At 41.7% G+C, this 17,922-nt stretch overlaps 2 protein-coding genes across 7 annotated transcripts in view; one reads left to right on the top strand and one right to left on the bottom strand.

The window, feature by feature from the left end:
• The window catches only part of ZNF827 (zinc finger protein 827), a 172,491-nt gene that overhangs the window by 133,376 nt on the left and 21,193 nt on the right, over positions 1-17,922 (top strand). The window lies entirely within an intron of this gene.
• The window catches only part of CUNH4orf51 (chromosome unknown C4orf51 homolog), a 76,530-nt gene continuing 66,780 nt past the window's right edge, over positions 8,173-17,922 (bottom strand). The window contains exon 5 of one of the 2 annotated variants that reach the window (XM_073892318.1): positions 8,173-8,275. In XM_073892318.1, coding sequence (XP_073748419.1) covers positions 8,195-8,275 — 81 coding nt within the window. In that variant the 3' untranslated portion in view covers positions 8,173-8,194. Of the gene's footprint in view, positions 8,276-11,295; positions 11,485-17,922 lie in introns of those variants that run through there. The other variant, XM_073892321.1, reaches the window with a different exon arrangement.

The following is a 17,922-nucleotide window of genomic DNA, read 5'->3' as shown; positions in this document are numbered from 1 at the left end:
GGTCCTTAATACCTGAAACTAGTCTTTGGTTTTGCACCTTCTTGGATATAGGTAGCTGTGACAATGCCCAGTCTTCATTCTTATTCAGCGTGTTAGATAAGGGATAATAACCCTCTCTCCCCAGTGTGTTGCCTTTAATTTCCATTTTTGGAAATAATCTCTTCCTCTGAATAGATCACCCTTCCTGCTCTCCAACCCCCTGCCCCCCCACCCACCCACCACCACCTCCATGAAGGGTAAAATGCTCAGATTAAAGTAATAGAGGTTTTTGGTTGCTGGAAATGATGGATTGCAGTAATGAGCTAAGCTTTTAAAAGCATATGTAATACTCAAAGAGAAAAGAAGATATGTCTTGGATTCCACCCACTCCAGAAATCAGCAAAGAGAGAATTCTCTCAATTAAAACATGTCATTTTCATCCCACCCTTGGAGCATTACTTCTGCTTTGTTGATGAAAATGAACATCACATTGATTGGCTTCCCACACCCTGACAATCAGTAATTATGCCAAAGGTGCTGGGGACCTTCCTGATGAGTGTAGTGATCCAAAAGAAATGCAAGGTGACAGCTTTTCCCTCACCTCACCCCCAGAGTTCCATCTCAGGACAGGTGACAGGCCTGACGGATCATTTCAGAGTACACTTCTTCCCCCACTCTTTCTAATAGGAGAGAGATTTTGAAGATACTATTTGCTTTGAATGAGCAGATCCCATGGAACATAGAACAGTTCCATTCACCAAAATAGATTCAACGCTAAGTATTGTGAGAGGTGTCAGGGTAGAAGAACTTGACGGGTGGGGCTAAAAAAGCTTACATGTTTGAAAATACCTGCAAATCATTCTCACTTATTACACATATATAATATCCAAATGTCTGAAAATATGGTGCTAGCAACATATGAAGGCTAAAAGGAACTGGAAGTTGAATAGGGCAATGCTCTCAATTCTGATGGGTCAGATTTTCTACTATCATTAGAGTTTCTGTAAAAGAATTCTATTCATACACAGAGGGTTATTATTTATTTATTTTTATTTACTTCACACAGACAATGATTTTCATCTTAACCTTGGATAGAGGAAGTTGGACTAAGAGTTAAATGTGCTTGGAATTATGCCTATGACTTTTTTACTACCCTGTGAATTTTCTTATTAAAAGCTTGGTGAACTTCTTAATTTAAAAAACAAGAATCCGCTCATTCTCCTTGCCCCTGGTAATCACCGGGGCACCACTATCATGGAACAGTATATTAAGGATCTACCTGTCTGTATCCCTGCTAGAATTTAAATAGTCACAACCTCTGTTTCCCCAAAAGCTGCCACCTGGGATACATGAAACATAGGGTTCTCAACTGGGGGGTGATTTTGCCTCCTAGGGAACATTTAGCAGTGTCTGTGATATTTTTCATTGTCATGACTAAAGGGAAAGATGCTACTAAACATCCTACAATGCATGGAACAGACCCTACAACAAAGAATTATCTGGTCCAAAATATCAATAGTGCTGAGGTAGAGACTGCCTTAGGCAGATGTATACCAAGGGCATGCTGAAAGCTAAAACTCATAGACCAGATATACAAATTAAATAATACGACTTCAACTGTGTGTAAACATATATTTCTAGAAAATTTTTCAAGTTTCTAAGAGACAGTTTGGTTATTTAATAGCTCTATTAACACTTGCATTTGTTTCATAATAAACAACTGGTCAATTCTGACACTATTTCAGTAGAACAGTGGTCTAAAAACAAGCATTAAACAAGCATTAAACATGACAGAATCATGCACATGAATTATTAAAATCTCAGGAAACAGAATATGCATTATAGAATGAGAGTCCTACACCCCAAAAACTAACTGAACATCCTTTAAATGACACAAGAAATTACATGTTTTTATTAGGATAACGTTTTGGCTGTAAAAAAAAAAAAAAAAGCCAGAATAACAGTGGCTTAAAATCAGTAGAAGTTTCTCTTTCTCTTATATAGCAGCCAGAGTACAAACAGTGTGGGATTCCTGTGGTGGCTTCAGGCTGCTCAGGCTCTTTCTTTCTGTCTTGTTCTGCCATCCTTGGCAGATGGTTTCCATCTCGTGGCCCAATATGACAGCGCCAGTACCCACCATCCTATCCACATGCTAAATAGCAGGGAAGCAAGAAGGAAGTCGAGGGCATGACCCCCTTTGAAGGGCAAGATCGGAGGCTGTACATCACTTCTGCTCATCATCTTGTCCGGAACTTGGTCACGTGGCTACGGCTACCAGTTAGGGCGACTGACAGTGTCTTGTCATGGAGCCCCGTGTCCAGCTAAAACTCGAGGTGCCTTTATTAAAGAAAGAAGAAACCCATGGGTGTTGGAGGACAGCTAGCTGTCTCTACCTCAAATATCTTGTCTTAGGTTAATTCAAGGTCAAGGAACCGAAAGACTGCTTAGAAATTCTAGTTGGCCTTCGGTGAGGATAGAGGTCAGAGACTATGATGGCATCTACCATGGCCTGTTTTTTCACTCTGTTACATTAATCCAAAATCACATGAGAGGCAGCACTGGGGCAGGAGCTAAACCACCAGGGTTCAAATCTTAGCTCTGCCACTTGCTCACGGAGTTGATTGTAAGCAAGTTTTCTTCCACTCTCTGTGCCTGAACTTCCTCCTTTTGTAAATTGCTAAAGATGATAATATCTAACTCATAGGGTTATAATAAGGATGACTGAAGTAATACATGTAAAACACTCAGAATAGTCCTTAACATAGCACCTTAGACTAAGAGCTCTAAACATTGTTATTGTGGGGGTTCCTGCACCTGACTGATTTCATATCAGCTGATTTGAGACTTAATTTTTTTTGAGCCGTATCTTATTAAGCACATAAATCTGTTAATTTCATTTGGTTTTAAAATCTCAATAAATATGGGTTGCTTTGATCTAATCTTGAGTCATAACCCTTACCCCCAATAAAGTATCAAAATGTGGGATTTGACAAAACAAATGAATAAACAAACAAACAAACAAAAAGCAGAATCAGACCTATAAATATAGAGAACAAATAGCCGGTTGCCAGAGGAGAGGGAGAGCGGGAGATGGGCAAAGTGGGGGAAGGGCTGGCCGTGGGAGATACAGGCTTCCAGTTATGGAATGAGTAAGTCGTGGGGGCAGAAGGCCCAGCTCAGAGAATATAGTCAGTGGTATTGTAACAGCCTTGCATGGTGACAGATGGGAGCTGAGGAGGGTAGCATAATTCACAGAGTTGCAGAATCTCTATGTTGTATCCCTATAACTAATGTAACATTGTATGTCCACTATACTTCAATAAAAAAGAAAGTAGGATTTGATCTGAAATGAAGATAAGGCTAAACTGGGATTGATGTAGACCTGAGCTAACTCATGAACCAGCGGATTGCCGACTTCTTACAATGAAGCCACATCAGAGGACAAGCTAGTCAGTGTAGACAAGGAATGCTCCAGCTGCTTTGTCAATAGATAACCTTGCCTCACATTAGTTGATTTCTCAGCAGATGTCAGAGATTTCTGGTTTGATCTAAGAAAGTTCACTAAACTTGATAATTTTTTTTACTCCTCCGTAAAGGAATTTAAGAACTCACAGTAAAAACGTTGAAACTCAGAAGATCTACGAATGGCTGTAGTTGTCTTACTTTCTACACTATTTTATATTTCAACATCTTGTAGCAGATATCCTTCCCTGACATTCTGCCTCTTCAGCTCTAATAAGCAAATGACTAAAAATAAGGTTAGAATATCTTTAAAGCTGCAAACATGCTTGTGTGTGTGTGTGTGTGTGTGTGTGTGTGTGTCTTAAAGAAAATCCTATATTGATGATAGTATAGTGTGGCCCCTAAAACACCCATGTTCTTTGTTTGGTCATTGCATACTTTTTACTAGTGTAAAGTTTGAAAGCAGGTCACTATCTTACCGCTATACGAAGTGATAGAAATGCAAATCATGTATATTGCTGTACCGAGGGCAGGAGGTATTTTCTACAGGCCGTAACATACTCTGGGGCGAATGTGAAGTTAGTGCGAGCAGCCAAATTCCAGTACACAAACCTTTGTCTTGATTTCCTTCTCAGTCCCTTTGGTCCTCACAACATAAAACTTAACAGGATGATTCTCTGTCCATTTCATCTTAAATTCAGGGAAGAAGGATGATAGTGACTCCATGGCAATTATTATTATTTTACCAACAGAAAGTGATAAAGAAAATTTCATACGGTCATATGGAAATGAAAACCTATGCCAAAATATTTAGTAGGTTGGCTAGTAAGCACTCAAAAGTCGTATGAGTTTAACAACAGTACAATGGGAATTTTCAGATAAATCATTTCCATTTCTACCACAGAAGCTTTGATCTCTTAAAACTCAACATATTATAGTATAAGCTGAAAATTATTCATGACTTGAAGAAACAGGTCTTAGGGTGTTAATTCCTCCAAACAGAAAAAGAAACATTCCACTCCTTACCTCTTTCTTTTTTAAAATAAATGAGTACAGGAAACAAAGGCATTGAAGGAGCCCAAGGGAATGGAGACTAGTTGCCTTACCTGGTGAACAAGCTCCAATGAAAGGGGACAAAGTCCATTTCCTGTAAGGCAGCATTTGTGAGTTGGGGGGCTATAAGGAATAATCTAAAAGTTTAGGGACTTCACAAATCTTTTCTTGGCCATCTTGAACAAAGCATAAGACTCGTGAGTGACCAGGTAAACAGTTGTAACTTGATAAAAAGATAATCCCCTGGCTACTATTATATAAGAGCAGTAGAGGGAGTGTCTGTAAAGGTCAACGTGAAGCTTTTGAAAATAATTTTACGTAAAGCCAAAGAGTTTGCCTTTAAGGGCAAGATCTGTACTTACTCTGTTCTCTAGGGTCTCTCTTCTCCAACAGAGACTCCTACTCTGACTTGAACCAAGTATGATTTGTTTGTGGGAGACTCTTCAACACCTCAGTGTTTGTTTTGGAATATGAGATCATACTAGGATTCCATTGATTAATCATCATTGCAAAGGTAGTCCCAGAATTGTGTAACTCAGGGCTGTCCTTGGAAGGACACTCCCAGCATGTCCACTTCTGATCCACGTGTGTGGTTTGGTTCAGGATCTGTGAAAAGGGGACAGCACCTACCATGGAGGTTGTTGGGAAAAGCAATGATATAACTTACACCAGGTACTTTACAGAGTGCCTGGCACATCATTAACTCTCAGTAGATTTTATTATTGGTGCTGTTGCCATATTTCCTGCACAGGTGTTAAGAGGGCAAATGGAGAGATAATACCAGATCTTTAGGGTTGGTTAGAAATTCAGTTTGCAAGTGCTGAAATAAAGTGTACCTCCCGCCCTTCTTCCTACCACCAGTTCACTACTCCTGGCTCCTACCATCCTCCCCCTCCACCCTTCTCTCCCCCACCCTCCAAACAGAAAAAGAAACTTCTCTCCCCCTTCTCTGCCACTCAACCAGTGTTACCAGTTTTCATGGCATCCTTCCAGAGATACTGTATATACAGACAAGTGAAAACATATCTGTGTATATTGATATTTATTTTTGGAACATTTATCTTAAGCAGCCCTCCACTTGAAAGAGTAGAAAACCTCCTTTCAAGCTGATAATTAAAATGGGAAATGAAGTGGTAGTCTCTTCCCTCCATGGTTGCAAATGGCAAGTTTTTCTACCCTGTGGAATCAATGGTTATGTCCTTCCCCATTGAACAGGATATAGAGGATGTTAGCGTCCTTTTGATAGGGTGCACATCAAGGCCCAAAGAAGTGGTTCAGTGGAATCACATTGGAGCATATTACTGCATTCAGTAGGCCATTTTATCTCCATATAGAGACAAGATTATTTAACTACTAGGCCAAATATATGGGTGCCCAGAATTGACAACCAGTTCTTTCTTTTACACATTTTTATATGATGTTAGTTGACTGGCTCCCAACTGAAAGGAAGTTGGAAGCCTTAACTGAGGTGCCACTTGTATAAGACACCCTACTCTAGCTGAACAGGTACAGCAAAGAACTTCAGAAAAATGGAAGCTGCTTCTGCTTCTCTTCCTTTAAACATGCCCATTGCCCTGCATACTTGGACCTAATCAAATTGTGACTCTGCACTTCCGCATTCTGTCCCTTAGGACAAAAAGGGTTAGAAGGGCAAAGTTACAATTATCATGATGCCTTAGTAATGTGGTAATATTATCTATAAGTAATACAATGAGGGAAGAAGAAGCAGACGCGGTCACTCCCCGTAAGCAGCTATTGGTGATTGATGTCGTTTGGCAGGTACACGTGTGTGGTTAACGGACCTTGCGTAGGTATCGTGGTTTGCCATTTGGGTTAAGCCTTCACTTGGGAAGAATAGGTGTGCCTGTCTGTTTGAAAACCTTCCCTTTGGAAACTCACTTTTTACCCAGGATTACCTGCCAGGCAAGTATTTGGGGTTTCGTGTTACTCGGTGGTCTGTTCTGCTGAGGATGTTATTGGTCTCCTTAACAGTAGAAATAGCTCTGTGGATTTGGTCTTGATAAGTAAAGAGCTTTTCCATTGGCCTTTATGGACCGTGTCGGGTATGTGTGTGCCTTTTAACTGAGAAATGGAGATATCTCTAGGAGTTTCACCTGACATTATCTCCTGTAAGATTAGAATGTGACCACATTTTCAGCTCCGAACACACCACCAGGACCTTGAGGCAAATTCATACGCTGAAAAAACATCCATACGCTGCTCATCAGAATGTGGCAGCATTCCAATTCGAGGAGCATTTGTGAGTCCCCATATTAATATTAAATGCTAGAATCTTTGTTTATGCAACGTGAAGGTTACAAATGTGCACGTGCCAAAATTGGGAAATAGCAGAAAATAAGATTCTCACGGTGACATCTGTTCTCCACTATAATACATGTTCTATAATACAGTGTACAGTTTGGAGAATGATTAGTTATGCAAAGCCTTCGGTCTGTGGTGTGTTTAAGAACCTGAACTTCAGCATGTGGGGAAGCAGGGGGGAGGAGGTGAAGAGGGCACTAAGCTAAGACTGGTTCACTGCCAGTGAGGATTTTACTGTATGACACTAGGCAATTAGCTCACCCACATCTCAGGCTCTCTTGAAACTAGAAGGAATAATGTGCCTTCTTTTTAGTTCTCCCTAGTTCACAGAATGTGAGGCAAAGATTCTGCTGAGGGGAAGTCTCCAAAGAATGTTGAACTTTCATCATCAAAGTTAGAGGTAGTGGCTTTCTGTTATGGGGTGGGAAGAGGAACCACAGAGACGGGGACTTCTCAGTTTTGTCTATTTGCACGTGATTTATTTGAATTTACATCTGTCATACATCAATGCATATGTTCCCTCCTTTGCCTATAATTAGTGAAATCTTAATCAAATCAACAAGTATTTATTGTCTCCTATATTTAAGATCTGTGTAAAGATAGAGGAGAAGTAGAGATGCTTTCAAAGATGACCAAATCAGAATATATAAGTAAAGTACATATATACCACCTACAGTAATACAGGACACATAGCTGGAATATATTGCATTTTCAGGGCAGTGGAAGGAAGTGCCAGTTTGTCCAAATCTGTTATTTGATTTTTTAATAGTTTGGTCCATAGCTGAAATATTACAATTGATATTTTTATATTTAATTTATTTGATTTCCATTCAATTTTCAAATTGAAATGGAAGATACTTTTTTTTTTTTTTTTAGATTTCGCCTGTTGCTGAACTACTTTGGAGTTGTGTCATTAAGTATTATCTGTTTCTTCACATATTTTCAGGCCAATAGATATTTACATGTCTGGTTTGTGAGCCAAAAATCCATTTTTTTATTCTTTCAATCCTGAAATGATTAACTAGAAGTGGCTTAGATTTTCCATTTATTTCTGTTGATAATGATAATGCCCTAACTTTCATATACAAGCTCAATTCTTCAGACCCCTTGTGGTTAGGATACCTGTTTGGAATAGGATTAAATTTACTTTAGGGACGCCTGGGTGGCTCAGTCGTTAAGCGTCTGCCTTCGGCTCAGGTCATGATCCCAGGATCCTGGGATCGAGCCCCGCATCAGGCTCCCTGCTCTGCGGGAAGCCTGCTTCTCCCTCTCCCGCTCCCCCTGCTTGTGTTCCCTCTCTCGCTGTGTCTCTCTCTGTCAAATAAATAAAATCTTTAAAAAAAAAAAAAAAATTTACTTTAAACCTTCCGCAGTGTATTCAACAGGGACACTGGTGTTCAAGGCAGCTGATAAGACTGTGTTTTCTTCTGAGACCATAGAATGCAGTGACACTTGCCACCTAGGAAAGAGAAAAATGAAACACATGACCCTGGCCTCCATAAGACCTGGTCCAAATCAAGGTCATCAGCCTATGAAAATCTCCAAGCCAGCAGCTGTCAGCCTTTTTCTACTTTGTTACAGAGACTAAAGATCCTTCACAAAAAGGAGTGACACACCCCGTGGACACACCCAGAGGGTTACTGCAGTGTAAGGGAAGCCAGAGATTACACGTTCCTCTAGGTTGAGTATCTTGGGTTCAGATCCTGGCTCTACCTCCGAGCAGCTCTGTGAAAACAGGCTGATTCCTTAATGGTTCTGAGCTTTGATTTCTCTCATCTATAAAATGAAGATAATAATGAGACCAATCTTAATGTATTGTCGTGAAGATTCAGTGAAATAATGCAAGCAAAGGACTTAGCCTCCGCACCGTACCTGGTACAAAGTAAGTGCTAAGTAAACCTTAGCCTGAGATATGCGAACTTTTGACAATGATATTATTATGGAGATGGCCTGATATGTTTATTTTAAAAATAAAACATTTGCCAACTCTGTTACTTATTATTCTTGGTAACAAATTACCAGTGCTGCCAATCACTATGGCATACTTTCATAGGAAAATACTAACAATCTTTTCCCTTCTCTCCTGGCTAACAAGGTATTTCCCGATCCTCTTCTTGATCCCCACCTGGGGGGAAAATCATTAAATAAACCAACAAACAGAAATCTCCACCATTTGAAAACACATAACTCTGTTTAATCAAATAGCATTTCTGGGTCAAGGAGAAAAATATTTGTGATCAGTGTTGCCTTAAGATGTTAAAGCTGACATCAACTAACATAAATTTTATAATGTGCTAAAGCCCAAGGTCAAGAAAAAGGCAAAATAGAAGAGTTATATTTTCTATTAATACAGAATTGAATAGATTAGGAGCAGAGAGAGAAGAAGACTAAAAATTTGAAACTGGATGCAGTCACACAAGAATATTAGTGTCTGGGAGCTGATAAGGGCTTTAAGGAAATTTAGAAATCTTTAAAGGAATGGATGATATGATCAAGGCTTGTCCATAAGAAAAGAGGACTAGAATAATTGAGAATACCAGTGGATTCCAATCTTAGTGAAGAGAAGTGCAGAATCCCTAGAGGCTTACTTGAATAATATTTGGAAATGGCTGTGACTCGAATTTTAAAAGAAACATACTAAATATTTTTAAAGTACTGTAGAAGTGTGATGCATAGCACATCATATAATTTTAGGAGTAAGTGGACGTTAAAATCTTCGTACCTTAGGAGGTATTTTGAAAGTCTGAATTTTCATATTTTATCGTATTCTGCTGTTTTCCTTTAGTTTATTCATCCCCACATCTATTCAGTAAATACATACTGAGCACCTAGTTCAACACTAAACAAGAGAAAAAAGATCCCTCTTTTTGCCCAATTCTATTTGCCCAGACAAGGATAATGTCTTTTTCTCAAGATGTTCTCATATGGGCCCATACTTCCTAATAATTCATAGAAGAAAACTCTTTCAGAGTTAAAGATTTGCCATCACCTAATACTCAGTGGGCTAGCTCCACACTTGAGTGCCTGTTTTTTCCTTCCCTGGGAAAAGTTGGAAGAATAGTCATTATAGGGTCTTATTCTGGGGCAAGTGAAAGCTGACCTAAAAGGAATTTGGTAATTAAAATCTACGTAATCGGTGCTCAGAGTTTTGATATGCAGCAAGCCGCCAGCAGTCAAGAGCTAGGAAGGAGCTGGAGGAAGTGGGCAAGAGAAATGAGGTGGAAGCTCTGAGTCCATCATTCTGTCCATTTAGATCCTGGGGGAAGTGTGTGGGTTGCCCCAATAAAGACAGACTTGTGTTTGCGATAGGCTGTCCCTTACTAGCTGGGTGACCTTGAATCCATTCTTTGACCTCCTTAAGCCTGCTACTCCTTTTTTTTTTTTTTTTTTTGGTAAAATGGGAATGGTAATATCAGCAACTAATGCATAGTGCTGTTATAAGGTTCAATATAATATGTGTAACCTGCATAGTACAGTAGCTCACACATGGTAAATCCTCCATAAATGTAAGCTATTGTGTTAATTATGCATTATCTCCTTGATATACTTTTTACAAACTCTGATACTGTTTTGCATAATGGAGATAAATGGCCAAAATGGGGTGAAACTAGTTATACAGTTTAAGCCTTTATCTGTTACAGTTATGTTCAGCTTACCACAGTGACAACCAAATGGGCATCTGGGATTTTTGCACATAATAAGGAATTCCGAAATAGACAGGATAGGGCTGGGGTGGCTGTTTGAGGACCCAGCCTCCTTCTAATTTTCTGCTGTACCAACCTTTATTAGATGCCTTTCATCTGTATGGTTGAAAGAGGGCTGCTTTACCTCCAGACATCTGAGGAAGAAGAGCCCAGGGTGAATGGCCTTTTTACAAGACTGTCATTTTTTCAGGGAGTGGGGGAATGTCAGAGACTCTCTACCCAGGAACTCCTACCTATATCGCATCGGCCCAAACTCTGTTTCCTGCCTAGCCCCTAACTGCAATGGAGGCTGGGAAGGGAAGAGCATGTTTTTAACTGGGCACATAACCACCCTAAAAATAAAATAATTTGTAGCTCTGTTAGATATTACATAAGCAATCAGCAGGGTCTGTTACAAAACCACAAGACGGACATAGCTCCCAGACCTGATGGTTTTCTAACAAGGATTTAAAAATGTCCTCAACATTAGGACATTCTGACAACATCTGCTGAGACTTTAAGTCCTACTACCGTCATGAAGAAGAGAGATGATTGCTGATCTATGGATTTGGCAAGATAATAACCGAAGTCCTTTAGATGTGACTCCTGAATCAATATTGTCTGTTTGCCTTCACATTGCAATGTAGAATCAGGTTGCCATTTAGTTCAACAATCATGATCTTGGTGATGTGACTGTCTCATGTATTCAGTAAGCACTTGTTGAGGACCCACTGACCTTAGAAATGCAAGTAAGGGGAAAATGCAGACGCAGCATCCAAATTCCCAATGGATTTTTTTAAAGGTTAAGTTAGACAGAGGTGACAGAAGCTGGCAGTGATGCTCCATGTTTGGATGCTTAGAGAAGTTCCCTGAAGTGCTCAAGTTCTGTGTGATCAGCCTCACTGGAATTAGGGGTACCAAGTCCAAGCCGTTTTTGATCACCAGAGGATTCAAGGTCCAGTTTTCTTCTATTGACTTAAATGCCCTGCACAAACAAACAAACAAACAAACAAACAGATTTAGGAAGCATTTATGATTCTTTACCAGCTTAAGAGATTACAAGTCAACCAGTAAGAATTTCATTGAGGCTAACTGTTGCCCAGCACTAAGCAAAAAATGTCATCCAACTTTTTCTGAGTTGTTCCCAGGATGTTTACTAAGAACCAGTTTCACAAACCGTTCATGGTTATAGACTTTGGCATTGATTTCTCAAGGCTGAAAGGAGCCTGAGTGAGACTGTGGGGCGATTGCTTAAGTACTTTGGGCTTCAGTTTCCTTAAAATGTAAGAAGAGAACTTTGGAGAAGAAGATCCTTAAGGTTCTTCCCTGACCTAAGGTTTGAGGCAGGATGGAGCCTTCATAACTATGGAAGTCTTGATTCTGGTTCTCAACCTTGATTCAGGTACAAGTTGTGGGGTGCCCTGGGGTGGGAGAAGGCCTAGAATTTAGGCCTTGGTTTCTTCGTCATGGAAATGTAAGAGCTGGATTCGAAGGAATCTGTATCCTCTACTTGATCTAATGTTGATCTAATATTGAGTAGAGTAGAGTTTGATAGAACTCCCTCCCAAATTCTACCAGCTGGGTTTATTTCATGGAGAGTTTTGGAGAAATGCTTGATGGGTTTCATCTTCCCAGGGCCTGTGCATGGGCTCTCCTAAGTTTGTTAAGCAGTAAAGTTGGAAATGAGCCTACAGAAGGTCAAGCCTGTGAACTCCTATGCTTAAGAAGCACCACCCAGTGTTTTTAACTGGTCACAGATTGACCAAAACCATCACTAAATTCTGCTGTCCTAGCTGATCATTGAATTGAAGTCTTGACGGGCAGAAAATCCCATGCTTCGGGAGAATGTTTGCAATGGTCCTTAAAGGGGATTTGGTTACACAAAGACCTGCAGAGAGGTGACCCTGGGGAACCTAATAGATCTGGTAGGACTAAGTTACCCTAAGTTGAAGGGACCTTTAAAGAAGAAGAAGAAAAACAAACAAACAAACAAACATTAAGGCTATAGAAGAACTGCAAGCACTAGAGCAAAGATGTCACCTCCCCCAAAGAGTCCTTCACCACAGCTGACTCCTTAATTCACAAGCAGCCCGCAGAAGGTGGCAGCTTGTTTTAAGCAGAGGCCTGCAGAGCTCATGAAACCAAAGGATGGAACCCAGAGGGCCCGGATCTAACCAGATAATCACCTATCCAGGATTCTGACTCTAAATGCACAGGATTTCAGAATTTCAGTTGAGATCGGCCTTGAAACTTCAGGCTTGACAATGAAAGAAAGAAATGATCAAAATACCATCTGTCATAATGGAAAACGCAGGCGGCCCCAGAGCCTCTTCCTGATGCAGCCGCCAATGCAGATTTAGTCAATCTGGACAGTTCTTTATGCCTTGAGGTCACATTTTGGCCAATCTTTTGCTTACGGCTTTAACCAAAGAAAGCCTTCTCCTCTCTGCATTTCTCTTGCCAAAGTCAGGTTGAGAGATGGTTCTTTGAGAAGATTGTTTTGGCAGGAGATACAGAGATCTTCTCACACAGCAAAACGCACCAACAAAGCCAAACAGTTCACCAGTCGGGGGCCAACTGATGTTCAAATGGAAAAGAAGCAAACTCAAGTCCTTTCCTTTGCCCTGCTTGTTCTTTTTTTGGTATGGTTTGCTGAGGGGGGGGGGGGGGGGGGGCTTCTTTGTTTGTTTGTTTGTTTACCAAAAATGTGCCTCAAGTGTCAGTGAAAAGCCCAAGGGAATTTTCTTCAGGAATAACTAGTTTACCTCAGAGGGAAATGGCTTTTAGGATTTTCCCATCTGATCTTCCTCGTGTTCCTTCTTTATTCTGACTCTCGACATACTACAGTTTCTAACTTCTCTGTGGCTGGAAATATTCTAGGCTGACACTTTCAAAAAGAAAAACGGAAAGAAATCCTAGTGTCTGTGAATTGTTGCTAAATCTGCACATGTCCACTTGTAACCAAGAATATTAAACTCAGAGCCAAAGAACAGGAGGAGAAGAAAAATCCCTTCCTTGTTTGTTGTAGACTTTGGCATGGATCCCATAAGCCTTGGAGGAGCTTCAGTGAGCCCGCGGGCCTGAAGTCTCTGCTCTCCCAGAGGCATGAGCCAGATTACCTGCGGTAATTCACTTCCCTAGGCCTCAGTTTCCTTATAAGTAAAAAGAGAACACTGAAGGAGAAGATCCTTAAGGCTCCTCCCTGAACTAAGGTTTGGGGCAGGATGGACCCTTCTTTGCCAGGGAAACCTTGACGCTGGTACTCAACCCTATACAATTTGTGGGAGAGGGACTGGAATGTATGCCTTGGTTTCTTCCTCTTGGAAACGAAAGAGATGGATTCGAAGGAATCGGAGTCATGTACTTGAGCTAATGTTCCTTGGAGTCTGTCAGGCTCCCTCCCAGAGTCTAGCAGCTGGATTTATTTCATGGAAATTTTTCGAGAAACACTTGCTGGGGTTCGTCATCCCAGGACCCGTGCATGAAATGAAATGGTGTGTCCCCTTGGATCACTAGGTCATAAGAGGCACAGTTTGGCATACCGTCTCTTGGCCATTAGGCCTCATTATGAATGAGGGACCGCAAACAGGAAGAGCCAAGAGCCTCGTATTGGGACTGCTAAGATGGTGACTCTCCTTTCACTCGGATCCTGTTTTTCCAACTGTACCATGGGGATAAAAGGGCTTGCTGCTATGTATGTATTTATGTCATGTAAAACAGAAACCATTTTAAGAAAGAGGGAAAGTCCCAAATGATATTCAAGACAAAAGTCACATGTGGGAAAGTAGAGAGAAAAACATCTGATCAGATAAAACTGAGTAGTCAGGAATTTGTGGAAATAATTAATGGATATCCTAGGAATCAGAGCCTAAGACGATGAAGAGAAATAAAATGCTTTGTAGGAGACAAAATCCTCTAAGACTCTCTATAGAAAAAGGTATCATTAAAGGACGATTTTGCTCTAAAAGAAATGAAGAAAATCATTAGTCACAGCTACTTAAGATAATGAAACAAATGCTAAGGGATATGGGAGTAAAGATGAAGAAGAGCAAAAAGTGTTTTAAAATAATACCTATATTCCAACAGTTTAAAAGAACAGTTACTATCATGTGGAATTTTCTGCTAAATGTTATATTTCAATAAAAAGTTTTATAAAGCAAATTCCTTATGAATCTAAAAGAAGCTAAGTTCTGTTTTTTAGCAGAATAGAAGAAGATAATTGAGGTGGGAATGTGCTCAGCTGGCTGTATGCTTGTTGCTACTAATAATGAATGTGAAGAGTTCTTCATAGGGTGCTAGGCTTCTGGGTTAACTGATCAACAAAGTCTGCCAGAGAGTTTGTCTTGAAAAGAATAATCTTCTGGCTTATTATTATTGGGAGGAAGTAAGGATATAGAACCTCTGGGGTATGGCTCAGACCCACAGATATTTTCACTAATAAAATCCTTAAGTCAGTGTTCTTGGGTTGAGTTAAAACACCTATTCAAAAGGCAAGTAGCCTTATTTTCACCCTGAATTGGCCATAAACCTTAACAAATGCTGTCTCCAGGCCTCAGTCTTTCCCACTATAAAAGAGTAGTGTTTATTCCCTGCCTCACTTAGATGTTTTCATTCAGTCATTCAGTTAGTCAGCACATCTGTACTACACACTTGTTATGTATCAGGCACTGTGCTATTGCTGAGGACACAGAAGTCAATCACGTAGAACCCCTTCTGCTCGATGACTCACGTTCTGATAGGGAAGGGGGGCATTTACCGAGCGCTGCTGCGTGTTGGACTCACTGGCTGCTGTATGTGAGAAAGATGTATGTAATATAGAAGATATGTCAACAAATAATATAATAGGTAAAGTGGTGCAATGAAAGTATTCTTAAAAGTGCTTTGGGACAGAGGAGAGGAGACGAGTCATTCTGCCCAGGGCCTGGGGAATTGGGGAAGGTTTTACCGAGGAGATGAAATCTGCACGGGGCTTGACAACGAGGCAGACTTGGTTGTCCAGAACAAGGGCTGGGATGGGGAGGGGTTTCTGGTGCAACTGAGTCAAAAGCACTGAGGGCTTCAAAGGGACTGGTTCATTTTCCAAAAGGACAAGCGGCTCACTCTGCTGAACATTTGGGTGTTTGGGGGTGAAGTGGGGAGCTGAAGGCGGGAGTTGGTTGGAGAAGGATTGTGAAGGATTCTGACGCTCTTCAGAAGGCACTCGAAGGAGCCTGGCCTGGAGGGGCCATTGGAATACAGGATAAGACACATCAGATTTGTGCCTCCGAAAGACCATTCTGGAACCAGTGAGGGGGGCTATTGGAATGGAGAGGGGCTGTTCAGGAGGCTTTAGCAGCAATCCTGGTGAGAGGTGATGACTCGGTTCCGGCAGAACTGAGATCCCAGAAACATCTTTGAGATATTTGAGATCTTTCGTTTGTTCGTTTCCAGAGTTTTTAAAAAATCAAATAATAGAAAAACTTTACATAAAAATATGTCAATCTTAACATAATAAAATTTAAAAAAATATGTCAGTCTTAGCTTCCACAGTGTTGTACACACACACACAAATCAGAACATGAAATCTTTTTGTTAAACTTGCAGCCTATGACCGCAGTGATAGCCACGCCAAGTCAGTCGGGTCCCAGGACAGCGATGGAGCTGGGTGTCTGCATCTATGAACCAGGGTACCCACTGCTGCTGTCCCCACAGTGGTCTCCCTAATGTGGGGTTACAGTCACTATTGCTAATTCACAGAGACTAGTACAGGCCTACGTATCCGTTTTTATACATATTTCTTTATCAATAGGCTCAGAATTTAAGTATCGTAAAATATTTTTTTAAAGATTTTTTTCTTGTATTCATTTGAGAGAGAGAGAGAGCGTGCCAGTGAGGGCACGAGCAGGAGGGAGGGTCAGAGGCAGAGGGAGAAGCAGGCTCCCCGCTGAGCAGGGAGCCCGATGCGGGGCTCGATCCCAGGACCCTGGGGTCATGACCTGAGCCGAAGGCAGATGCTTAACCGACTGAGCCACCCAGGCGCCCCAGGATCATGAACTATTTCTGATCATGGTCAATCATCAAGAACAAGAGACAGAAGGAGCTACTCTGTTCTGGCATACCCCTTGAGAGCCTGCTGACAATTCTCAGGGGTAATGCGGGCCAGTCCTGCTTCGGAAAGGCAGACCGTAGACCTTCCCAAGCTTGTCCTTGCTAGGTGCTCATCACATTCAGATCTCCATCTAGAACCAGAGGGACAGCTTTTGGTGACTGACTGTGACAAAAGAGAGGGAAGCAGGAATCCAAAAAGATTCTGCAGTTTCTCACGTGGTATTGGAGTGGCCCCTTGCACAAGCTTCCTTGCAGTTCCATGAGGAGAGGAGCAGGCCCATTACCTTGGTGCTTGTTTTGTCAAAATAATGCTCCCCTCTGCACTGCCCTCCACCACCTGGAGCCTCACCTGGCTATGATTTCCAGGTCATGTTGTGGGCCAGCTGCAAAGGGCCTGTGGTTCCTTGTTCCCACCTGTGAAGTGGAAACAGGTGGCTGCTCGTGGGGAGAGGAGCTGGTGTAGACAAGGCTCGGTTCCCGGCCGGGTCCTGAAGCCTCTGGCGGCTTCACTGTGACTGGAGGGTGTGCTTCCCACCTTCGCTGCAGCACATATTCATAGTTTTAGTAGTTTTCTAAGGCCCGTGGAGGGAAGTGGCCTTCTTATGATGCGTCAACTTCTCAAGTGTGTGACTTGATACTTGAAAGAATTATTAGGAGACTTCTTTATTTTTAATTGCATCAACTTGTTTGGTACGTGACCCAATTAATTCATCCTTGTTGTGAATGTTGTTGGAAGACCCGGTACCCTCTTGACCTCTCCTTATAAGTATGACTGGTGCCCTCCTTTGAAGCACCATTTTGATTACACACTTAAAAGGAACTACTAAAATACCCTCTCATGGCTGAAATGGCCACTGCTTGCTTGGGCTCAAGGACGGTCATCTGAGAGTGGTTCTTGTGTCCTCCACAGCTCAGTGGCCAGGACCTCACTTTTCGTCTACCCCCTTCCCCCCCGGATTCTGCCCCTTATCCCCCGCCCCCGGGAGGGTTTTAGTCCCACCGTCCTGCTTTAAGAAGACTGGCTGTTCTCCCTGAGGCCCAAAGAGCTGTGTTTTAAGAAACACAGATAAATCAGTAAATGTGCCTTATCAGCGTTGGGATTGTTGGCAGGTGCCTCAGAGCAAACAGGACTGCGATGCCCCCATCATCCCCCACCCCCCTCCCCGCCAGACATACTCGTATTGGTTTCTGCTCATCCTTAGATTACACTATCTGGCAAATCCGCATTCGAACAAAACCTGGTCCCGCCCACTCGCCCAAATGCAGGTGCAAGCCTGTATCTGGGGTGCAGTTTTAACCAAACTGTGGGAAATAAAGTTCTCCCTTCTGAGGTCTC

The sequence above is a fragment of the Callorhinus ursinus genome, unplaced genomic scaffold (assembly GCF_003265705.2).
Source record: "Callorhinus ursinus isolate GAN/ISIS: 27379988/994484 unplaced genomic scaffold, GSC_fseal_2.0 scaffold4, whole genome shotgun sequence".
NCBI classification, from domain to species: Eukaryota; Metazoa; Chordata; class Mammalia; order Carnivora; family Otariidae; genus Callorhinus; species Callorhinus ursinus.
This window is presented reverse-complemented; position numbering and strand designations above follow the sequence as displayed.